The 24,370-nt window shown below is 44.3% G+C and overlaps 3 protein-coding genes across 12 annotated transcripts; all 3 read left to right on the forward strand.

The window, feature by feature from the left end:
* The first annotated feature begins 1,258 nt into the window (after positions 1-1,258).
* Positions 1,259-4,585, forward strand: capns1b (calpain, small subunit 1 b). Of its 2 annotated transcripts, none has more exons than XM_058079650.1 (11): positions 1,259-1,425; positions 1,819-1,868; positions 1,934-1,970; positions 2,218-2,310; positions 2,730-2,787; positions 3,608-3,672; positions 3,761-3,829; positions 3,886-3,964; positions 4,046-4,162; positions 4,235-4,293; positions 4,375-4,585. In XM_058079650.1, the coding sequence occupies exons 2-11, from the start codon at positions 1,822-1,824 to the stop codon at positions 4,399-4,401; spliced, it is 651 nt and encodes a 216-aa protein (XP_057935633.1). In that variant the 5' UTR covers positions 1,259-1,425; positions 1,819-1,821; the 3' UTR covers positions 4,402-4,585. The 2 variants fall into 2 exon arrangements, with proteins under 2 accessions (XP_057935633.1, XP_057935632.1); XM_058079649.1 differs by lacking the exon at positions 1,259-1,425 and adding an exon at positions 1,508-1,611.
* A 594-nt stretch (positions 4,586-5,179) lies between these two features.
* zgc:101731 (SNARE_SNAP25N and SNARE_SNAP23C domain-containing protein) lies at positions 5,180-8,236 on the forward strand. The gene is made up of 8 exons (XM_058079651.1): positions 5,180-5,230; positions 5,567-5,706; positions 6,274-6,315; positions 6,402-6,450; positions 6,732-6,843; positions 6,927-7,073; positions 7,187-7,331; positions 7,548-8,236. The coding sequence occupies exons 2-8, from the start codon at positions 5,635-5,637 to the stop codon at positions 7,611-7,613; spliced, it is 633 nt and encodes a 210-aa protein (XP_057935634.1). The 5' UTR covers positions 5,180-5,230; positions 5,567-5,634; the 3' UTR covers positions 7,614-8,236.
* Positions 8,237-8,647: 411 nt separating this feature from the next.
* On the forward strand, positions 8,648-24,350 carry zgc:113149 (uncharacterized protein LOC541363 homolog). 9 transcript variants are annotated; one of them, XM_058080259.1, is made up of 10 exons: positions 8,648-8,992; positions 11,262-11,381; positions 14,273-14,840; positions 17,793-17,939; positions 18,566-18,785; positions 19,038-19,132; positions 19,898-20,063; positions 20,134-20,310; positions 20,396-20,443; positions 20,520-24,350. In XM_058080259.1, the coding sequence occupies exons 3-10, from the start codon at positions 14,382-14,384 to the stop codon at positions 21,221-21,223; spliced, it is 2,016 nt and encodes a 671-aa protein (XP_057936242.1). In that variant the 5' UTR covers positions 8,648-8,992; positions 11,262-11,381; positions 14,273-14,381; the 3' UTR covers positions 21,224-24,350. The 9 variants fall into 9 exon arrangements, with proteins under 9 accessions (XP_057936242.1, XP_057936244.1, XP_057936247.1 ...); XM_058080261.1 differs by lacking the exon at positions 14,273-14,840 and adding an exon at positions 13,278-13,385 and having other exon boundaries at positions 8,651-8,992; positions 20,520-24,349; XM_058080264.1 differs by lacking the exons at positions 14,273-14,840; positions 17,793-17,939 and adding an exon at positions 13,278-13,385 and having other exon boundaries at positions 8,652-8,992; positions 20,520-24,349.
* Positions 24,351-24,370: the final 20 nt, after the last annotated feature.

Raw genomic sequence — 24,370 nt, forward strand, 5'->3', positions numbered from 1 at the left:
GAGCACCCGTCAGTCAATGGAACTCCAGTCTCTTTCAACTTCTGAGTCAGAGTTGCTCAAGCCTTTGTTGAATGATTGTGAATCGGTGAAACTTGAATCTTCGTCAACCCGGGAGTCAGTGAAACCCAACCCTGTCGAGCATTTAAGTTCAAGTTCAAAAACACTTTATTTATCCATGAGGGGCAATTTAAAGGACACAGAGAGCAGCATATGGAATAAAAATGTAGAAAGCAGACAAGGACAAGTAAAGAACAGACACTACTGAACACACATGTACCTAAGAGAATAAATAGTAATTCAATAATTTTAAAAAGTATAACAACCTAAAAGGAGGTGCAAAAATCTGGATAGGGAGGGGTCCAAGTTCTGAAGCCGGACTGCTATAGAGACAAAGGTAGCCCTCCTCCTTTGTGTTCTACATCGTGGGCATCTTAGTCTCCGACCCGATGGAAGCCACTCAAACACGGGGTGTAGCGCGTGGGAAGGGTCCTGTAGAATCCTGTATGCAGTCCGGGTTATTTGTTGATCGCAGTGTATAGAAAGAGCTCTCACAGGATGGCTAATGATTTTGGAACAAACTTTTGAAATACTGATTAAACGAGTCCGGTCCTGTAGATGCAGTGAATAAAACCATGAAATGAATAAAAAGGTCCAAATGTTCTCAATAAAAGCATAATAGAAGGAAAGGAACTCAGCTTCCTCAACATGTACTGCCTCTGATGGCACTTCTTGAGGATCTCCTCTGTGTTGGATGAAAACCACAGAAGGCCGTCAAATATAGTGCCTAGGTACCTATACTCCTCAACCACCTCCACCGGTTCCCCCCCAATGGTGGTAGTGATGGCCTCTGCAAGTTGTCTCTGCTTGCTGCTGTATGTCACAATCACCTCTTTGGTCTTGGTTGGGTTGAGTTGCAGGCAAACGTTGCCACAGCAGGTGACAAAGTCCTGAAGAACGGAGCTATGGTGTAGATTTGGTGCAGAAAGCAGAGAAAGTAGAACTGAAGTCAGTGAAACTTGCTGCCTGAGCAAGTGAATTAGTTTTGTTGAACTTGGAAAGTGGAAAGGAGTGTTGATTTGAGGAAAGGACCAGATCTTTCATACAATGAGGTTGCCTTTATTCTTGTCACTTATACAGAAGTAGGAGAGAAATTGTGCAATCATCCGTCCAACAACATACTGTACTATTTTTTGCTTCGGATCCTGACAAATAACGCCAATTGTCGTTTTAAGTGTCAGTTCAGTGAACCTGGCGGGCGTTAGGACCTGGGGACTGGCCCCACCTTGTCTTGCTCCCGAGGCGTCCCGGGCGGTGTTGATGATACATTGAAAAGGAACTTTTTACACCTCTCCCGTAGATTCTTCGCCTCGAACCTTGCCTGACGTCTGTCTGTGCTGTCCTGCGGTGCACAGAGCTGTCCTGTCAGTAAGTAACTCATTAAAAAAAAAAAAAGCTGTCTGTACAGTGTTTCTTTGTGTTTGTGGACAACTTGACCCTGGCCTCTTCCGGTCTCCACCTGTGGAAAGTTCCAGTCACCAGTGAATAAGAAATGGCTACATCATTCTGAGCGCTGTTTGTCATACTTGTTTTCATACTATGCAGCTACTAAAGGTGGGCACAATGTTCAAAACTAAAGTCAACACTGTTATCTTTGCAAAGCCAGGATGTTTATGTTGGTTGTTATGAGGTGGTGTACCTAACGAAGTGGTGCACTGGGAAATAAAACGTCGACATAAAAACAGATAATATATTAAAATTAACTGCATCTAAAAAATATGATTGAGATGAAATATTTTCCCCCCCTTTGTTGTGTTTCAGAACATGAATTTCGCAAAGCATTTCATCGGAGGCATCCTGAATGTTGTCAGGTAAGAAGGACCCAGTCAGACCAGTTTGTTAGCTTTACCGTGCTAACAGCTGTCTCCTCCTGCAGCAACATCGATCCCAATATCTTCATCCCATCAGACCCTGTAAGTGTGTGTGTGTGTGTGTGTTAAATGGTCTCACAACACTGCAACTCATTGTCAGTCTTGACGGGAGCTCACTAAAGCTGCTGCTAACGTCTTCACAAGATCAACAAAACACGTTCAGTGTTTCCCACAGGACTGTAATCTATTTGTGGCTATGAGTCCAGGGTGATACGGATGTAAAGTCACTAGATTTGTCCTGTTATGTGTTTCCAGCTTTCTAATTCAGACTCTTTTGTGTTTGCATCAGCCTGCCCCCCGGCGACCTCTGGCCTTTGAGGAGGCGCACGAAAATGATGAAGAGAAACAGTTTCGCCAAGTTTTCAAGCAGCTGGCCGGAGAGGTAATTCATGCTAGGTCACAGCATCCATAATAAGTGGCTGGAGCCTATCCCACTGCTCGTTGCTTGTCATGTTGGTTTTGTTGGTTCTGTTGTGTCCGTCTGTCAAGCGTCCATCTTTGTTGCTCCCCCATTCCAAACTCCACCCTCCTGTGGTCTGTTGTGTCCCTCAGCATGTCAGACTGGTTGTCATCCAGTCTTCATCCAGCGTGTGCGTCTCATTGTTGCACCGGAGCATTCTTTCAGTGTGGTCACGCCCACTTGCATTCCTGCCATTATCAGGCAGGGCGGCGCTCACACCCTCAGGGAGTGTGTTTGTGTATGAGTGAGAGAGGGTGTGTCGTCATAAGGATCACTGTAATGTAAACATACAAAGATGTTGTTGTCAGCATGTAATTAAGATGTGTGTGTTTGTGGACTAGGACATGGAGGTGAGCCCCAAAGAGCTGATGAACATCCTTAACAAGATTCTCACAAAACGTGAGTCAAACATCTCAGCCTGAGAAGTCCTCTCTGCTAGAGGAAATCCTTCATTGCTTCTCTGACACCTTTTTTAAAACACCCTCCACCATAAATTCCATCCACGCAATACACACGTACACACAAGCATGTGCTAGCTACTTGCTACTGCTTGGTAGCCAAAAAATTCATGCTCAGCTAACAGCACGTCGTAGTGTTTGGTAGCTGAATACTTCATGCTCAGCTAACAGCTAACAAGCACATGCTAGTGTTTGGTAGATAAACAAATCAACAGGTTAGAGTTATTCGATGAACCAGCTAATGTTTTACTCGGAAAATAAATCATGCTAAGCTAACAACTGCCAGGCACATGGTAATGTTTAGAAGCCAAATAAATCATGCTCAGCTAAGTAGCCCAGTAAATCACACAAAGCTAACTGGTATGTGCTAATGCATGTTAGTAATATGAATTATGCAAAAATTAGCATATTCCAATTAGTTTAATATGACTTATATGGCTAACAAACACTAGCATATGTGTTTTAGCTTAGTGTGATTTATTTGGCCACCTAATATTAGCATGTGCTGTTTAGCTTAGCATTATTTACTTGGCTACCAAACATTAGCATATACCCCTTAGTGTGGTGGGATTTAATTAACTGACATATATTAGCAAGAGCCTGTTAGCTTAGAATAATTTCTTGTAAACACAAGCATGTGTCGGTTCCCTGATGATTACCACAAAAATCATGCATAACAGGCACATGTCAGCCTAATTAACCAAACCTAATTAAGCCAAATAATCCTAAAATAACAAGCATATGCTAATGTTCTGTGTCAGACGGAGACCTGAAGACAGACGGTTTCAGCATCGAGTCATGTAGGAGCATGGTGGCCGTCATGGACGTATCCTTCCAAATCATGAAGAGAAATTTAGTGCATGTTTGAGTGGCTGGCTCAGTAGCGTGTTGACCCTTCACCTTGCCGCCTTCAGAGCGACAGCACGGGCAAGCTGGGCTTCCATGAATTCAAATATCTGTGGGGTAACATCAAGAAATGGAAGGTAAGTGGAGGACATTTAGCGCCTAGTGCAGAAGTTGCTGACGTTGTCATTTACAGAAAACCTACATATCTCATGACGCTGATGGCTCCGGCGTCATCGGTGCCAGAGAACTCTCACATGCCTTCAAGGATGCAGGTGTGTGTGTGAGCTGGACTCGTCTTGCAGTGTGAGCAGAGATCATGCATTCAAAAGCGGTGTGTGTGTTTTCGTGTGCAGGTTTCCCTCTGAACGACCAGTTGTATAAGATGATCATCCGTCGCTATAGCGATGAGCACGGCGACATGGACTTTGACAACTTCATCGGCTGCCTGGTGCGACTGGACGCCATGTGCAGTACGTACAACACACACTGCAGCAGCACAAACACGTCATCCTGTGTAAAATAACGAGTGTGTGTGCGCGCAGGAGCTTTTAAGACTCTGGACAAAAGCAACAGTGGCTCCATCAGTCTGGACGTTAAGGAGGTAAAAACATCTTTTTTTAAATGTCTCATATCAAAGTGTCAGACAAGAATGGCGTCTGGTGACCTCTGACCCTTTTTGCAGTGGCTGCAGTTGACCATGTACTCTTGAAGACCCTCCCCCACCTCCATGTGCATGTGCGATACGGACGACCAGGCGGTCGTCATAGTAACGTGACCAAAGAAGAAGCTGCTCTTTTCACTTCCTGCTGCTGCCAGGCGATGGCGCCACAGCACCTTCCTGATAGAAGTTTAGTTGATAACTTTGTATCCAACAATAAAACTAATAATGACCACCTTGAATTTGTATGTGTTGCCACGGTAACCAAGTCATCTCATTTATTTAACACTGACAAATACTCGAGTGGGTGCAGTTCACCACTAAAAAGGAGAGAAGTCAGTGCCGGTCAGTGTGCATGGACAGTAAAATACAGGGGGCCGCACTACATTGTGGCGGCCCCCCCCAGCGACTTTTTCTTGGGTCGTTAAGGTGTTTTTTGGTATTTGGGGTCTCCAAACTGAAACCATTTGTTTTGTATTCTCACTGAGCACCAGCAGGTGCTTTTGACAGGTCCGCCCCGCCCCAAGACAGTCACCAGCGGCAGGAACCAGTCAGCTTTCTAGCTGTGATACCGCGGGGTGGAGCTGTGAAAGGCAAATGTTAAATATTCGACTCCACTCATTGCCTACCGACATAGTAATAACATCATGGAATTCGACAAAAAACAATAATAATTGGCAAACTGGTATACGTAGTATACATAGTGTAGTGTAGGCTACTGACTGACTTTTAGAGGTAAGAGGGTGTGGTCAGCTGAATGGGAGGGAAAGGGGGCGGGGTATGGAGGCGAGAGTCAGAGGAAGCTGCAGGAGAGGTCCTCATGTGGAGGACACCAGATGCACTGATGACAAGGAAGAGACTCTGTTACTCCTTCCTAGCAGTAAGTAAAACTACTTTGACATCTTTGGATCAAACACTAAACTTCAGCCACACCGTGTTGTTGTGTGAAAATGTGTGTTTTGTGCATGCTGCTCCTTTTGTCTCTTTTGGATGCTCCACAACAGCACAGAAAAGCTCCTTGCAAAGACCAGCTGACAGCATGTAGAGGCCATTTTGCATAAATAGATCATCTACATCATCTTTCAGTGTCTTGTTCTTTATGTGGCGCACGCACACACCATTAAAATGGTGGTAAAAACATATCGTTACTGTGTGTACTGTGTGTACTGTGTGTGCGCGTTATTAGAAACGATCATGGCGTCACTGTGCACCACAGGTGACAAAAGCACCTGATGCTTCAGCCTAATCTGGTCACCTGGGACTCAACGCACACACATTGCCATTATGGCGTCTGACCATCATGCCCTGAGCGAGCAGGAGGAGCTACAGAGGCGAGCCAATCAGGTGACAGATGAAGTAAGTATGACATCATATGTATGATTACAAGTTAAACACACTGACTGTAGTACACAACACATGTGCACATACAGTAGGAGGCTAAGCCCTGAGGTTATTGTCTCTTTAAAGACACCTGGCTTACCTGGTTACCATGGAGACATGCTCTCCTGAAGAGCAGCGGGGGCACACATACACACACAGTTTAAATGTTACTCCAGGTTGAGTCACATGCCACTCGGTGGGGAAGCTACCGTGATATTTACACACACACGTGCACACAGCCAGAATATAATGATGTGTTGACTTTATGACAGCAAACAGCAGCCAAAAGTGTGATATGAACACACGTGCACACACGGAAGGATACCAGCAATGGCAAAGACTAACAATGTAATGATAACCATAGAACATAGTTTTATTTCCCACTCCTTCACTTCTTTTTGCACTTGCGACAATAAAGAGTGTTCACAAGCATTGTCCATAAAGCTCGTATGGTGGCCACAGTTTGACCCTGGAACAGATGAATCAGCTTTAAGTAAATTAGGAAGCTGTGCAGACCTCGTTCACGTTAATGTTGTTTTGCAGTCGCTGGAGAGTACACGCAGGATGATGCAGCTGGTGGAGGAGGTACGTGTACATGCACGTGCACACTGCCTCGATTCTTTCTGCGTCTGAGCGCTACGGCTGATGTGTGTGTGTGTGTGTGTTACCAGAGCAAAGATGCCGGCATTCGAGCGTTGGTCATGTTGGATGAACAAGGAGGTAGAACATCTGGACACCCACAATGTGTTTTGGTGGCCCACACACTCATAGTGATGCCATCAAGTCGACCGCCACCTTCCAGACCTGCGGTGCTGTGGTCTGGCTGATGGGAAGGGAGTGTGGTGGATCACGTGGACACACTCACATCACAGAAATTAGCTTTTGAGGTCAGATGTTGAGAGGCAGAAAGTGTAGTTTGTTTTGTTGTTTCTCTGCATTTCTTCTCTTTTCCCCGTTCCTACTTGGTCCTCTGCTGCTGGTGGCCATCGTTGACCTCTCAGAGCAGTTAGAACGCATCGAAGAGGGTTTGGATCAAATCAACTCGGACATGAAGGAAGCTGAGAAGAACTTGACTGACTTGGGAAAGTGCTGCGGCCTCTGTGCTTGTGACAAGTACGTGCACAAGCGGTGCTCCTCATGTTTTCCCATTCTTAAAGTTTCTCACAAAGTCAACGCCTTCATCTTTTCTCCATCAGACTCAAGGCCTTCGAAGAAAGCGGTGCCTACAAGGCGGTTTGGGGCGGAGCCTCCGGACAAGACGGCGTGGTGTCCAATCAGCCGCCCTCATCTCGAGTGGTGGACGAGAGGGAACAAATGATCATGAGCGGCGGACACATTCGAAGGTAGCAAGAGATCTCCCTGGCGTGTTTGCTCACAAGGACACGTGACACGCGAAGGCAGCTGCACAAACACAAGTGACCACGCCCCCCCCCCCCACCCCCTCCTTTTGTCTAAGGGTGACCAACGATGCCCGCGAGGACGAGATGGAAGACAATCTGGCTCACGTGGGCAGCATCATGGGGAATCTGAAGAGCATGGCGTTGGACATGGGTAGTGAGATTGAGACGCAGAATATCCAGATGGAACGCATCCATGGGAAGGTGAGGTGACATGGAGGCATACCCTTACACACATTACTCTCAAGTATGAACATGAATGTCACTATGTGAAAAACTGTTTGTCTCCTTCCTCATTTCTTCTTATTATTAGTTTTCCCCGCTTACATTTTTCAGATCATCAAATATGCAAAAAAAAAAACTTTTTCACACCACTGTAAGTATCAAGATGATGATAAAGCCCATGTCATGTCTCCGCAGGCCATTCTCAACATGTCGCGCATCGATGCCGCCAACCAGAAAGCTAACAACCTTATGAAGCGGTAACAACTTTCCTCCAGCGAGCAACAAGTATGGTCACACCTGGACGACTAAAGTGTAGACGCTTGTCAGCCCAGCTGAGGTGGAGCAACACAAAGATGCTAGCTTGATTTTATGCTTGCCCTGACGGTAAGGTACGGTGGCACTCACAGCAAACACTTTGCAACGTCCAAACGTGGAAATGATCTGAATCCAAAAAACACATGCTAAGTAAATATCTACCACTGCACATTTATGAACAAATTGACATCTACCATGACCCATCCACTGTACATGCAAACGAGCACGATGGGACCCTCTGCTGGTGTACTGCGGTATCGTCCACAGGAATGACAGACAGTACAGTACTTTACTGTATTTACTGTGAGAGCAACTCTGGCGACACCAAGCGGCCACAGACTGAAACTGCCCTTTGCTCGTCTCCATCTTTACTGCGACTGAATAGAAAATGGAGGAGACGATTGAAGATGTCTGCTTGTAGCACTCATTGCATCACAAGCACAACAGAAAGATAGCAATGATCCAATAAACTATACAGCGTGTTGTATGTGTTGTGTGTGTGTGTCTGATAGTCATGAAGTGAAATGAGTACCTTAAAATGACTAGGAATAAAAATAAACGTGAGCACATCCATGTTTGTGTTGTTGTTGTAAGAAGTGGACTGTGGGATAAGTGTATATGTGGTGTTGTGCAAGCATGATGTTTTAATAAAACTTTACAGCATTAAAATGAGAATGACACAGCCACTTACCATTCTGAATCATCGCTCTTGATATATATTGTTTTTTTTATAAGCTACATCGTACTACATTGTTTTTAAAATGAAGTTCAAATGAAAAAAATTAACAAGCTCAAACATCTTGGCTACGTAGCGGAAAAGGAGGGACTAACATAGTTGTCATTCACAATTACTCAGGAGCGGGACTAAACATTAATATAACCATTTCCGGGAAGTGCTCAACGACATCATACATACGGTCATCAGTGACATCATACACTGTCAAAATACACGTTCTCAGGGACTAAGTACGTGCCTTTTCACACATTACACTTATTGAAGTATACTTGTATAGTTGAAGTATAGACACAAACAGTCAACACGTCCGGCCCAGTTGGTGGCGGTATTGCACTTGACAGCGAGCTGACCGCCATTGACGACAGACGAAGAAGAATACAAACAAACAATGGCAGCGCTAACATCGAGCTTGTGCGATTCCGACGATGCAGAAGCCGCTTTGAGCCCCTGGCCACATATTCATTCCATGTTTGCTTTGCAAAGCACGAAGACGAACGTCCATGTGATGCGTTGTCAGCTTTGTATGCCCAAACTGGTGTACATTTCCGCCTACAAGAACTCCACTTCCAATTTGAAAAAACACCTTCAGGTATGCTAGCACTTTGGTCATGTACTTTACACGTGTTGCCTAACTATTGCACATTTTTATATTGTTAATTCTACTCTTAAAAATGGGAAATTGGTTCGTATTCAATACAGAAAGTGAACAAACTGTCTGCTGGGACCTGCAGAAGTGGTAGGAGATTGAATAAGATCTGCTTCTTCCTGCTACTTTTTGGACATGTTTACTTGTGTCGCAGTATGTGATGCACTTTGAATGTAACTTTTATGATAAATTTGACAAATAATTCATGCCATTGGCATTGCCATATCTCTCGCACAGAAGAGACCATGGGTACTGTAGATCGGGGTGTTCAAACTTACTCACATACTGAAAAAAATGAAGGGAAATTGTGTCTATTTCAAGGGAAAGCTGCATATCTCAGCTTTGAGATATAGGTGAAAATGCATATTATTGGTACAGACTTGACTCTTAGGTGCTTTTTTGCTTCAGTTTTTGCTGTTCCTAAATCTATCAATTTTTTATGCCGCTTATCCCCACAAACGTTGTGGATATGCTGGAGCCTATCCCAGCTGTCTTTGGGCTAGAAGCCTGGACTGGTCACCAGCCAATTGCAGGACATTTCTAAAATATTATTAAATATATTAATCTCATAGGGCGGCACAGCGGTCGAGTGGTTAGTGCGCAGACCTCACAGCGAGGAGACCAGGGTTCAATTCCACCCTCGGCCATCTCTGTGTGGAGTTTGCATGTTCTCTCCGTGCATGAGTGGGTTTTCTCCGGGTACTCCGGTTTCCTCCCACATTCCAAAAACATGCTAGGTTAATTGGCGACTCCAAATTGTCCATAGGTATGAATGTGAGTGTGAATGGTTGTTTGTCTATATGTGGCCTGTGATTGGCTGGCGACCAGTCCAGGGTGTACCCCGCCTCTCGCCCAAAGACAGCTGGGATAGGCTCCAGCACCCCGCGACCCTCGTGAGGAAAAAGCGGTAGAAAACGAATGAATGAATGAATATTAATCTCATCATATTTAGACTTTATTCCCATAATATTATAACATTTTCCGCAACCAAATTTTCAAAAAAATTGCAACTTTTTGTTTTGTTTGTCCATCCATCCATTTTCCTCCGCTCATATGGGTCCGGGTTGCGTGGGCAGCAGTGTCTGTAAGGACGCCCAGACCTCCCGGTCCTCTGCCACCTCCTTTCAGCTCCACAGGCAGGACACCAAGGTGTTCCCAGGCCAGCTGTGAGACATAATCCCTCCATCGTGTCCTAGGTCTGTCCGGGACCTTCTCCCGGCTGGGCATGCTTGGAACACCTCCCCAGGGAGGCATCCAGACTAGATGCCCGAGCCACCTCAACTGTCTCCTCTATGTGAAGGAGCAGCGGCTATACTCTGAGCCCGGGCTCACACTGCTCCAATCTTGATGCAGTCCGGCTTGCCGCAAAGTGCCATTCACAATTTTAATCATAAAGTTAAGTTCCTGTAAAATTGACTTTTTCTCATTAGCTTCCAGCATTTTTTGACTTTATTCTTATAAAATAATTCATTCAGTCATTCATTTTCTACCGCTTATTCTCACGAGGGTCGCGGGGGGTACTGGAGCCTATCCCGACGTTCTTCAGGCGAGAGGCGGGGTACACCCTGGACTGGTCGCCAGCCAATCACAGGGCACATATAAAATATAAAATAATTGTACTTGTTAAATTATGTTTTTGAGCGGCATGGCGGTCGAGTGGTTAGCACGCAGACCTCACAGCTAGGAGACCAAGGTTCAATTCCACCCTCGGCCATCTCTGTTTGGAGTTTGCATGTTCTACCCGTGCATGCGGGAGTACCCGGAGAAAACCTTCCAAAAAGGTTTCCAAAAAAATGTTGGAATGTGGGTTTCCTCCCACATTCCAAAAACATGTTAGGTTAATTGGCCACTCCAAATTGTCCATAGGTATGAATGTGAGTGTGAATGGTTGTTTGTCTATATGTGCCCTGTGATTGGCTGGCGACCAGTCCATGGTGTACCCCGCCTCTCGCCCCAAGACAGCTGGGATAGGCTCCAGCACCCCCGCGACCCTTGTGAGGAAAAAGCGGTAGAAAATGAATGAATGAATCAAATTATGTTCTTAAAATGGGCTGTGAGCTGATAAAAAAACAACAACAAAAAAACGGACGGACGCAGCAACTGGCCTCTGGCCTGCACTTTGGACACCCCGGTTGTAGATACTAGATATTCCAGATACAATAGATTTTAGGCAAATTGATAAAGTCTCATTAATAGTATTTTTCATCAACAGAGGATTCACCCCAACGATGTGACCAGGTATACAGAGTTAATCGAGTCCCGCAAGAAGAGAAAGTCGTCCCCTGAGGAACCTCCGATGAAGAATACAAGGGTCACCACTGTTTCTGACTGGGTAATTTAAATGTCTTTGTGAAGGTAGAAGCCTTCACAAAAGGATAGTTTGGATAAATTTTTTTACATGAACTTGTATGACATCCCCATCAGTGATGATGACGTGCATCAGCGGTGACTTTTTTCCCCTCAATCAGAGTTGTGCTCAGTATTTGATGTTGGAGAAAGTAGGTCCAACTCGTTGGCTGAAGTCACAAAAGTAAAGCGTTCTCAAAACAATATGCGTTCAAAAGAGTTTTGCATCACAAAAACTGTTGACATGCTCGGATGATGACGAAAGTGGTATGGTGGTATAATATGGCAACCAAAGTGGAAAGGATGAAAGAGCTTGGTGTGTGTAGTGCACACTTCAGTGAGGACGATTACCATGCAGGAAAGAGGAAGAAACGTGTTTTGATGAGTTGTGCTGTTCCAGCACTCGAGGTAAGAACATTACCTTTAGTAGCCACTACAGTAGTACAGCCTATTTTAGAAGCAGTATTAGTGACCATGTGTGCTGCAATTCACAGCCTCTACATAACATAAGTTCATAATGGCTGTCAATGCTAATAATACTCTCACATTAATACCCTCACATTTTTCTTGTCTCACTCCCATTCCTCGGAACCTTCCGAAGATCCAACAGTAAAAACTGGTCTTAAAATTTAGATCAGGATTGTATTTGAAATAGGCTAAAAGGAACATCGCCTTCACGTGTTCAGACATGTTTACTTTCACTCTCCTCGCAGTAAAAAGGTGACAGACGGCATGCAGTGATAGGAAGGGAGAGAAAGTAGTACAGGTCAGGTCTGACTTTTCCGTGGAAAAAGATTTGCGATGCAAATGTATTCATCTTTGGGGCGGATATTGTTTTGAGAATCAAAGCGCTTTACTCTTGTGACCTCAGCCAGCTACCCGGAACTACTTTCTCCATCACCAAAAGCTGACCAGAGCTCCGCTTATGGGGTGAAGTTATGGAAAAGTCATTATTGATGCACTACAGTTCTGATGGAGATGTTGTACAACTATGTTAAAAAATCCCAACCATCCCTTTTGAAGCAGAGCTATTCAACTACAAATTCTGTTGCTGCATTCGGCAATCAGGCGGTAACATTATATAATGTAATGTAAACAAAATGTATTCCTTGTTTCCCTTTTAGATCGGATTATATCTAATAATCAACATGTACACATTTTTCCTACACAACATAATTTAACCCTAAACTACGCATATGTGCTTTGCCGCGCTCCCGTATGCATTTTGTTGCATTTCGCCGGTTCAGTTTCCGTGTTCAGTCTCTGTGCGTTGCATGACACACATCCTTGACCGTTAAGGCTATGATTGGTTGACTTGTAGTGCGTTATTTCCTGTCTGTATACACCTTCTCAGATGTAGTTGGTTCCACCTGCAATAATAATCACCTTCTCGGTCGCGACGGGAAGCTAACCAGTCGAGGCTATGTCCACATTGACTACGTATACGTTCAAAAACACACCACAAAATGATTTTTGGACAGTCGCAAGCCCGGTCAATCAACCACAGATTGAAACCGATGATTTTCATCGTCTACTGTGCGTTTTTAGGTTTGAGAGAGAAATTGTTTAGAGTTCATCTCGGGACTGCTGTTATCAATATGGTATGACTCACTTTCACTACAAAACAAGGAATTGTGGGTTAAATGTTGCCTTCGTGGTCGAAACTACTGTAGGGATTTTAACTAAACTGTTCTGAGGTGTTTTTAATCAGAATGTCAGTTTTATCATTTAATCCATTTTACTAGTGATAATGTCATAAAGGACCAGGACAGGACACAGGACACAGTACTTGAGAACAATCACTGGCTAGTCTAACCCCTCTGCGTCTTTCTGTGCACACTCGGTTACTTTGCGCACAAATGCTGCGCGCTCTCGGCAAAAGGCGGTGGTGTTACGCGCACAGAGTCTGCGCAGTCGCGTTCTTCTGGACACGCCGAATCCTTTGGAGCAGAGCGGAGGAAGGAGGGCCGAGCAAGTCGCCATTTTGCGGGTAAACATTTTACATTTTGTGGCAAGATTGCGCGCACGCTTAAGAGCACAGTGGCGCGTCGTGCGCGTTAGTGTTAGCACCGCGGCTAACAAAGAAGCTAGCTGGCGTTTTCGTGTCTGTTCAGCCGGCGCAGCCACGCGACACAAGTACGCGTTCGCGTACGCGCACACACGGTTTATTATTGACGTGTTTACGATGACGTTTGATGTTCGCGCCAAAGTGTCTGTGGCGACCTGAAGTGTTTGTACCAAGAGATAAAGCTGCTGTTTGGTAGCCCACAAAGGCTCGGCAGTGAGACAGCTGATTGGCCGAGACGGATCATGTGACCGGACATCATTTGACTCGCTGGATCTGCTGCAGCTGTACTGTAACTGTAAACTACTCATCTAATGAATGCAAATTTAACATTCTTTGTTAGAGACGTATTAATTAAACTGTTATACTACTACTGTAGGTTTGTGTGTGGGTACACAACACAAGCTTCAGTTATGTCCATATTTTGTGTGTTTGTATTAGTACACAGGCCATTTCGTGTTGGAAAGGCTTGCTGAATCCTTTAGGGTGCGTTCACACTTCTCGTTTTTGGGCTGCACCATATGATGTCACCAAATATACATAGCTTCCCGTAGTGCATCCACACACACAAAGGCAATCTCAGTGATCGTTAACCTGTGTAGCTAAACTTAACCCCACATCGCTTTTATAAGCCGACAGCCAACATAACTAATAATTGCGTGTAGTTTTCACCGTAATTTCCGGACTATGAGTCACACTGTTTTCCAATTTGGCTGATCACAGGACTTATAGCCATGCGCATCCTTTAAATCTATATCTATCAATATATAAACATATATACAACTGAACATGTTTTTAATTCATATTTACAGACATGAACCAAGGAGTGAACATTACCGTCGACAGCCGCGGGAGGGCGCTCTAGGCTTGTGACAACAGTATGCAGTTCCTGTACATTACGTAAAAGACAACCGAGAAAAAATGAACACAAACAAAATGGCCACAAAAAGAAAGTCCTATTGTGCAGATTACAAACTGCAGGTAGTAAAATATGCAGCCGAAAACGGTAAACGAGCAGCAGGACGAAGGTTTGGAGTAAGTGAGAAACTTGTGAGGGACTGGCAAAAAGCAGAGCTTTTTCTTACCACAATGAAGAAAACAAAGAAAGCTAACCGTGGGCTGAAAGCAAGATGGCCACAGCTGGAGGAACGAGTCCACAGATGGGTGCTTGAACAACGTGCTACCGGGAGAATCTTGTCAACGGTGGAGTTACGTCTCCACGCCCTGGTAGTTGCCAAGGAGATGAATATAAATGACTTTTCAGGCGGGCCTTCTTGGTGTTACCGCTTCATGCACCGCAACCGGCTTCCTATCAGAGAGCCACGGACAGCAGACATCCAAGCCAAGATCGACAGTTTCCGCGAGTTCATTGCAAAACAGGTAACTGAACACAACGTGCCACCGGATCGTTTTCTCAACATGGACGTTTGACATCCCCATGGGCCAAAGTGTCACAAAGAAAGGGCAGAAAAGGGACTGCTGACAACTGGTCATGAGAAAAGTGGTGCTGATAGCATGTTGTGGAAATGGATGGAATTGCTACTGGTGGTCTGGGAAAACCATGCTTGGTCTTGACTTATCAAACTTACACACCGGAGCAACTTATAGTCGGGAGAATACGGTACTCAAAGCAGGACCAAAACACCGGAATATTTAACGCCACGTTAACATCCCAGCAGGTAAAAATTCAACCACAGGAAAGAAAGTCTTGAAGTGCATGTGACCTAGAAACAGTGTTTTGAGTAACTGCCCTTAAAACAGGCAAGCTAATGAATCACTATCGAACGTTAGATATGAGTGCATAATAACACCACATTTAACAGCTATTATCTGCTCATAGAATGTTCCACTGAAAAACGAGTCAAGTGGAGTTGAACGGCTCTTTTAAGAGATCGATGAAAAAACGATTTGCAGCAACTGTGGAACCTCAGCACATGCCCCTGGTTAGAGTATTTATCGGTTTACATTGACAATTTTTACCTCACTTTGCATACGTATATTTCCCTGGTAGCGTACTATCTGTCAAATTTGTCGTGTTTTTATCCCAAACTTCCCAGCTAGCATAGGACCCAGAAGTAATTGTCCTCCGGTTATGATGTCATCAGAGGTTGACTCTAATGACTCTTTTATGCTAACCAACACAGTTACGCTTTTCTTATTGATAACAACTGCAAAATAACCCCCCATGGAGACAAGGAAAGTTTCAAGTGCCAGAATTTTGCTAAAGATGACACGCTATTGATTTCAAAGAAATAACTTAATAACTAAAAAACACAGAGGTGGTGTCCGTGTGGATCTCGCTGCCTCATAGCCCGTCTTTGTCAACAATCTTCAGCAAGACTTCAGTCAAGGTAAAGGGGACTTTAAATCCCCTTTAATTCGTTATTTGTATGCATATGGGGTTGTTTTCTGATTGTGAAGCTATTTTTAAAGAAGTGTTTTGAGTGTCTGGGATTGAATAATGGGATTTCCATATTTCTTGGGTGACAAATCACTTGGTTTGAGTCAGACCTTCTGGAACATGTTAATGACCCTAACCGAGTTTCCACTGTATCAGAACCTAGGATGTACCATTCTAACTGCAACTGGCAGTCTGTTCTCATTGTTGGCTTAAAAGAGCCGTTCAAAAGACTCGTTTGTGAACGTCACATTAAGAGAACTTGACGCAACGAATAGCAAGCCAAAATGGTCTATCGAGTTATAAAGCTGTTTTCAGTATGGAAGTACAGGCACTACTTCATTGATGTCAAAGGCAACATCATACATATGGATTGTACATTGTGTTCCGTTCCGTTGTAACTCTTCCAAGGGTATCCACCCTTTTTTCCCCTGAGAGACAGCGTTGTGCTATTATGTGGTATTTTTGTCACTATATACAGACATAATGTCTGCATTGAACAGCTCTGAAAATACTAGGAGTTGAAGCAAATGTTCTTTGAACCCTTGGTGAGCTACTGGTACCTCCTGGGCTACAGGTCGGCGATCCCTGCTCTAATCTCATGAAACCGCTCAACGGCATTGCTAAGCTAAATCCAAATTCTTTGGCATATTTGAGGGTTTCTCAAGGTAACTAATTACTGTACCTGTAAATCACCAATTAAATTACTTTTTGGGGAAAGTAACTGTAACTAGTGACTTTTTTTAGTATATTGTCCAACACTGCCTGGATGTCATGTTTATATCTGACCAACAAGTACCGTATTTTCCGGGTATAAGTCACTTTTCATAGTTCACATTTTCATGGTTTAGCTGGTCCTGTGACGTGCTGTCAGGTGCTTCTTATATATTATAAATATATTATTAAACACTTTAATTTAACAGTTGTTGCCTTTGTAAGTTACAGTTGGGTGGTGGTTTTCGTTTTTCTATTTGGTTACACTTAGTGGCCACAATAATTCATTGATTGTGAGGCAGTCTGGCATACATATTGAATCATATACTTTCTAATACATTTGTAAGTAATGTGTAACTATAACTATATGACGCCTGTGTGGATTGAGAAATGTCATAATTAGCATGGAGATTGTGGCAGCTGCGTTATTGAATAGGCTTTTTATTGCAGTGTTGTTTTTTTTTTTTTTTAACCTTTTTTGAGCCACGGCATGTTTTTTACATTGGGGAAAAAAAAAGTAAAAAAAAAAAATCCCACTAACCAAAAATGTTACAAAGTGTCACCACGACCTCTCACGTGCATCACTAAATCTATTTGAGGAACAATCAGCTACGTGTTGCCACACGGACGAATAATACATTGCTCTGCCAGTCCATGGACACTCGGCAATGACATAATATTTGCAGAAAATGATAAATGTTAATTTAAAAAAGTGATATTGGATAATTCCTCAAGGCGCACCATACGATATCTCGTGGCACAGTGGTTTGAAATCACTGTTTTATTGTATCCACATACTTGTGACACATTTCAGTTGCTGTAGCTTTAGTTTGTCTCCTTCTTGGTGTAAACATTGCCCCCTCTTCTGTTCTGAATTTAATGTTGTATGGCGCAGTGCCATGGCATCATAATACCATCAATGTACCAGTAAATGTGACTTATAGTCCAGTGTATCCTCGTCATGAAGTTTTTTGATGCGACTCTGGAAAATACTGTGTAATTTATATCTTTTTTTTTTTTTTTTCCCCACCCCTGGTCCGGACCAGTGTGAACGCACCCTAAAGTACCACTTTCTCCACTCGCCTACAGTCATCTAGCACCGTGCATTCCTGAATAGGACTATACGCTAGGTTGATGTGATCACAGTGACACGCAAGTCAAGGCGCTGCAGTGGCCGTCATCACTAACCTTGGCATGTATGTTCATGTGTATGTCATCAGAAGATGGGCCCAAAAAGAAAACAAAGTGTGGAACAAAAACGCTTGGCCAGCCGAGTGAGGATGCGTGCGTACAGAGCTCGACAAGCCTTCAAGCGTGCTGCTGCTGCCAACCATTTGTTTTTGCAGAGACTAAACTTTGCTGCTAGTGTGAGTTTTATGTTACACACTATATGGCTCATGAGTTAGATTTTCATCACAGCTGTTGATGTGATCACTGATTTCACGTGTTTCTTTCTATTATGTGACTTGTCAGTATGCTATGAGGGTCATTTATTTCTATTGTTACACCTAGTTGTGAAGGAGGACATTGCTGAAGGACAGTTTGATCTACCCATTACCCAAACAGTCAGAAAAAAAAACAAAACTTTTTTTTGGTCCATGTTCATGTCAAAATACGTCTGCAGTGGACAGTTGCCATGCAGTTGTCATTGTACGTAGTAGGGCTGCACGAAAAATTGTGATCTTCCCGTTTGAAATTTCTAGATGTCGATAATTTTTCAACATTGTACTTTTTGGAATTGTCCTGCTGTCCATTGGACCACTGCAAGTTTCTTAAAAGCAGACCACAACAATGAGGAGTCTAATGGTGACAATCATATTAATTATACCAGAGAATTGCAGCTTCAATTCTAAGCAAGAAAATCGTGCAGCCCTGCTATGTAGGCATACTGTATGTCCACTTCATTAGGTACAGCCGCACAAGCTGTCTCATTCAAGTAGACTGACCCTGCGTGATGCACGTCGGGTTTCATTCAGTCGTGCCTTTGCCTCAGGAGCAGGAAGATCTGGTGGGAGGCGACAGCGACTGGATGCCAAGCCGTGCAGACTACGAGGTGGACACCAGCGTGGCAGCCATGTCGACCTCTTGGAATGAGGAAGATGACGACTTCAAGTTGGGAGGAGCCAGGGGGCTTAGGTCCAAGCCCAGGTTCTCCTTCTCTGAGGTCAAACTCCTGCTGGAGGCGGTCAGAGAGAACCGATACATCCTTCTTCGTGAGTAGGACATCAAATAATGATGTCAGTTAGATTGGTATGGTCTTTGTTAGCTCAGGTATCCCACCTGGTGGATTTTCTCATACGTTTCAATACAGTAAAAGACAAATGTAACTAAATAAAATATTGTTTCTTGGGAAATAAGGGCTTCTTAAAGCTGATTTATTGAAAATTGATCCATATTGGAGAAGATCACTGAAGATCATTCCCTCAAGGAAATCCAATGTGACATGTTCTTATCCTGTCCTTCAGGGAAGTTTAATCACGGTGTGTCGTCAGAAGCAAAGAAACAGAAGTGGGCTGAGATCACAGATCAGATCAACAACCTGGGACAGAACTACAGAGAGGTGAAGTGTTACAGTTTTGATCCATTGTTGACAACACCTTCATGTTCATGCAGTTTGTCATTCCTGTGCACTCCAATTTGAAGACGAGAGAGCCTCTTACTGGATGTCTTGTGCAACATGAAAGAAATGGAAAAACAGTTAATTAGTTCCACAACCGGCCGTGTTAAATTATTTTTTTAATAGTTAAAAAATATTTTGTAATTTATTAGAGCTTCCTTGACATGAAATAACACCCCTATATCATCTTTCCGCCTTTTCCTCCCTTAGTTTTGAGAAAATAAGAAATTAAAGACACAAGACTAAATGTGCTATTGGCGCTGAGTGGGGGTGGACAGGAAGTGACGTTGGTGGCTCAGAGTTGTTTTAGCTTGCCATGGGTTACAGTTTCAAAAGGATTGTTGTGCCTGATACTTAAATAAAAGCCTTTTGCTGCGGGAATCAAGTCTAGTGCTTGTGTGTCTCACCTAACATTACTGACGCCTACTGACCAGCAGAGAATACTACATACCATAACCATACCTTAATCATTTAATGCATAAAAAGGCTTTATTTAGGCAAAGATTCATAAAATGTGCTTAAACATGGGTATATATATGTATGTACTATATAAGTATTGACTAATAGGACATATTCAACCACAAAACAGCATTCTTCTAGTTTTGAAAAAGTGAAGCCAGCAAGGGGGACTGTACTGTATATTCCACTGATCTGTTTCGGATGTCACATTTGACAACAATTTTTATGTGTTTTTTCTTTTTGTAATAGGTGCGGCAGATCATGAAGAAATGGGCCGACCTTAAGTGCGATGGCAAGCGACGCCTCCTGGCCCTTCACGCACCCAACGGCTCCGCCGACAGGAGACGGAGGAAGTCATCATTGGGCCCCGTTGAGAAGATGGTTCATGAGATCCTGCTCTTGAGTCCCAAAAGAGGTGAGGCACCCTCTTGGCAGTGACGGTCACGTGATCTAGTAACTCATGTCATCAAGTGCTTTGTTGTCAGACGGTATCAGTGACGTGAAATTGGGAGGTGAAGATGAAGATTCAAAGTTATCCATGGAACAAGGAGGCAACATGAGCCCTTCCTACCCCTACCCTGCACCCAATAGCACCCTCGCCCTTCCGGGAGGACTTTCCCTGGACTTCTCTCCTCTGTCCTCACCGGAGAAGGAACACAGCGGTAAGTCCATTTCAGAGGCCAAAGCCAAGGGTTTGCCACGTCTCTGCTGAACCTTCAGCACCTTTGTCTGTCTTCTGCTTTTCAGGCGATCCGTTCCATTCGTCATCCGACTTTGACCAGCAGGAAGATGCTGGTAAGGGGTGTGGTTTGGTGGAGGTGGGCCATGATGCACCAAAAGGACTGTTTCATGTCTTTCTTTTTTTCCCCAGAACCTTCCATGGACTTTGACGACAATGACAATTCCACCTCCACCTTTTCCTTCCGGTCCTCCTTCCTCCCGCCCACTGACAACGCGCAGGCCAGTAGCAAGCCAATCCAGACCTACTCCAGAAACCAGAACTACAACGCGACCACCTCAAAGGCTCACGGACCCCCCCTTTTTGAGTCGGACGCCGCCTCGTCTCCCGCTGCACCACTGCCGTCGTACTCTCCCTCAGGCGCTAACGTCCGTGCGAGCACCTCCTCTTCGTCTTCCCCGCTGGCCCCGCCCACCACCTCCTTGGCAGCCAATGGCTCCTCTCAGCCCGCACCCTCCTCTTCCAGCATCCCGCCACCTTCTAATCATCTCTCTTCCTCGCACATCAAGCACGCTCAGGCTTCAGACCCGACCCAGGCGGACCACCTCCCGTCAGGTCACAAGGCACAGTCCCGCGTGGCCCAGCTGGCATGTCTTAGCGTGCAGCAGCAGCGGGCCACCCGGCATCTGCTCTCCTCGGTGTCTCGCTCGCTGGAGACGTTGGCCCAGTCGGTGCAGCTGCTGGTGGAGAGCCAGCAGGAGTTTGTCCAGGAGTCACTGCTTTTGCAGAGGGAGACTGTAGACATCCTAAAAGACTTCTCCAACACAGCGCTGACCATGATGCGTGACAAGTCCAACAGTGGACAGGCTCGCCATCCATCGGCTTCGAACATCTGAGGAAATTAGATGGTTCTGTGACCGGAGTCCATCATAGTCCTCTCCTGTTACATGGTGTCGGCGGCAGCAGCCAGACTACAAAGATGAACATGAGCATTTCCGCCACAAAGACAACCACCCTCTTTGATGCCTTGGATCTTTGTTTTCCATGATGAGCATTGAACTAAGGAGGGACCATTGTGACTGGGGTTCTGAGCACCATGCAAAGCCACGCAATGCAGGCGGCCATCTTACCTCGTTGTGAGCGACTGTGAGGTTGACTCTTGGACTAGATGTCTTCCTCACAGAGTCTACAGACAGTGAAGGAAGCAGTAAATCATCAAAACATTTTACACTAGTCAAAGATCCTCTGTGTGACAGGAGTGCTGTGTTGTTTTTAAGGACCTACTTCAAAATTGCTAGTCAAAGATCCTCAGTGTTCTGATGTTTTTAAGGACCTTCTGCCAAAAAAAAAGTCAAAGATCCTCTAGGACAAGAGTGCTCTGCTGTTTTTAGGAATCTGCTGCAAAATTGTTAGCAAGTACAATTTGAATTGCCCAAGGGGTCTGATGTCCTTCATGCAGGCCACCCCTTGAATAGCCCTTCTTGACTACGTGAACATAAGCTCTGGATCCCACTCCTCTCGCCTTTGGCTTTTAACAATGTTGTGATGTTTGTCAGAGAGTTTACCATTTCACCCTCTGCTCTTTTGGAATATCGACAGTGCAAAATTGCAGCTTGCCTGATTTCCGAACACATGGCCATTCACCATGATAGTCATCCTGATACTTCTGGTAGTATTTCTTCTTGGAAGCCATTTCCATGCACTCGCATATTATCCACCTGCTGATGGTGCCGAGTTAGCTGGCGGGAGCACAGCTTTTTATTTTTGGTTGTCTCGCTTCGATCACGATCTTACACAGTATTTATTTATTCCTTTCACAATTTGATAATTTTATGTCCACACAATCCAAAAGATTTTTAACTTCAGCCGGAATGTCGGGACACAGTGGTCATTTCCTGAAGTCCCACATCGGTTTTCTCTCCACCAATCAGATGTTTTGGAGGGGGATTAGTTTTCTGTTTTAGGTTAACTTTTCCTGGCTCTAGCTTGTTGGTAAAGGATTTTGGGCAGTCTTTGAGCAACTCATTAGATTCTTATGTCCAGTTACTCAACATTTTCCACATATGATCTGCCAACATGACTCTGCCAGGTGCCTGCGTTTAATACATTTGTGGGAAAACTTGGGCTGACCGTGGTACTGGATGTGGCCTTGTTTTTTTTCTCCTTAGAACCATCATTTACAGAGGAGATATTTCAGGCACTTACATCTAAAAGTCTAGTTCGGACATCCCCAAAATTTAAGAAAACTGGTGCTGACCCTGCATATCTGAGGCAGCACAGTACAGTTCTGTGACAGGAGTCCATCATGGTCCCCTCCTGTCACATGTCTGTTATGTTGTGGCGATAGCCAGACCAAGAGGGAGGTCAGCCTTTCCCCCACAAAGACAACCTTTGGTCTCCTGCTGGACAGTCCATTATGAGCATTGAACTATGAAGGGACCATTTAGACCCGACTGTCTGGGGGCTGAGTACCAAGTCTTGCTTCGCTGTGAGCGTTGACTCTAGGGCTGCAACTACCGATTATTTTCTCTATCAATTTAAAATGAAATGTTACCAAATTGACTAAGGAATTTTAGAAATATTCCCATTTGAAAGGCTGAAATCAGAGGATATTTACATTTTAAATAAAAAAAATGATTGAATAACAGAATTAACTGGATAATTAATTGTTGCAGCTCTATTTGACCGTTTGAATCATCTTCCTCACCCAATCTGCAAACAATGACACTACCAATATTACACCAACAGAGGTGGGAGGTGCAGTCCGCAATGCCAGGATAGGTTGAGTTAACACCTGATGCTGTTGTGTTGATTGCAGTGTTTTATATATATCAGACATTGTTTCCCTCACAGGATTTCATAGAAATTAGACACTTGCAGACTAGAAGCTGGTGCAGACATCACCACACATCTAATTATCCGATGGCAGGATGCCATGTCACTGTGTGAAAGGCACAGGCCAACACATGCCACATCTACTGTTATGGCTCTGATTCGCCAATTTCGTGGGGTTTCTGTGCGCAAATGCTTGTTCCAATGAAGGCCGCATGTGTGTGCAACAGAAGACGTGAAACACACTTTCCAGTTAACCAATGATGTTCAGTCAGTGAGTATGATACAATAATATCTGACTGTGATGCTTATAGCAAATCTAGAATTGCTCGTGTTGGTCTGGAAACTCATTCCAGTACTGTGTTCTACTGTTGATGATGTTAAGGTCCAAATACTTCTGTCAGGCGGTCCACTCAGACTGCCCTCTGTTTGCTCCCTCACAATAAAAGTCATTGGAAACCCCTGCATAATACAGATTTACAGTTGTTTATATACCCAAAATGGCTCATTTTACAGAAAAAAAGGTTTTGTAATGCATCTCCTCAATGGTGGGGAGTGTGCTGAAAAGGGGACAAAAACTCTGCAGCCTAGACTTTGACTAGCAATATTACCAGGGAGAGTCCTGCCATGTCAACACACTGAAATATATAGTAAGTGGATAAAATGAAAGCAGTGTGCCTTCAGTGGAACTGTGGAGCGGGGTTTTTCGGCTAATAATAATGGCAATACCGCTACAAACTTGCTTGCTAGCTCAGTATGTCCGCGGTTTGATTTTATTTCGAAGTTTTGCCTTTAGATTGTAAATAGGTGTAAGTCATGTTCTTAATAGGATGTCCGCTGACGTTGTGCAAGCTCACCCCGACGAAAGGAGGGCAACCATGAAGCCCGACTGGCACTTTTTATTAGCCCTTAGCTTCATCTCACCTTCACGCTACATAACTGTCAAAGCCCGTAACGGAAACGGCGTGTTTCCGGCCTTCAAAATAAAAAGGACGTACGTCACATCCTGTCAGGCGGCATCGAGAAAAAATTGGAAAATTAGCTTCAATTCGCTATGTCAGTGCTGACTGTGAATAGAAAGTAAGACTAAGACATCGCCGTTCAAGGCAATACCGTAGACTATCCAGGAGATGTATATATGATGTACATTTGACCAAAATTTATCACTTATTCATAAATTATTACTGACTTTTGGTGTATGTGATGTCGTT

This window comes from Doryrhamphus excisus, chromosome 8 (genome assembly GCF_030265055.1).
Source record: "Doryrhamphus excisus isolate RoL2022-K1 chromosome 8, RoL_Dexc_1.0, whole genome shotgun sequence".
In the NCBI taxonomy this organism is placed as follows: domain Eukaryota; kingdom Metazoa; phylum Chordata; class Actinopteri; order Syngnathiformes; family Syngnathidae; genus Doryrhamphus; species Doryrhamphus excisus.

Excerpts from the sequence above, each read along its gene's own strand:
- capns1b (XM_058079649.1), top strand. Across the intron at positions 1,869-1,933 it reads GGCATCCTGAATGTTGTCAG|CAACATCGATCCCAATATCT; the intron begins GTAAGAAGGACC and ends CTCCTCCTGCAG. Across the intron at positions 2,788-3,607 it reads TAACAAGATTCTCACAAAAC|ACGGAGACCTGAAGACAGAC; the intron begins GTGAGTCAAACA and ends GTTCTGTGTCAG.
- zgc:101731 (XM_058079651.1), top strand. The coding sequence starts at position 5,635 with ATGGCGTCTGACCATCATGCCCTGAGCGAGCAGGAGGAGCTACAGAGG. Across the intron at positions 5,707-6,273 it reads CCAATCAGGTGACAGATGAA|TCGCTGGAGAGTACACGCAG; the intron begins GTAAGTATGACA and ends GTTGTTTTGCAG. Across the intron at positions 6,316-6,401 it reads TGATGCAGCTGGTGGAGGAG|AGCAAAGATGCCGGCATTCG; the intron begins GTACGTGTACAT and ends GTGTGTTACCAG.
- zgc:113149 (XM_058080259.1), top strand. The coding sequence starts at position 14,382 with ATGAACACAAACAAAATGGCCACAAAAAGAAAGTCCTATTGTGCAGAT. Across the intron at positions 14,841-17,792 it reads GCGAGTTCATTGCAAAACAG|AAGATGGGCCCAAAAAGAAA; the intron begins GTAACTGAACAC and ends GTATGTCATCAG. Across the intron at positions 17,940-18,565 it reads GACTAAACTTTGCTGCTAGT|GAGCAGGAAGATCTGGTGGG; the intron begins GTGAGTTTTATG and ends CCTTTGCCTCAG.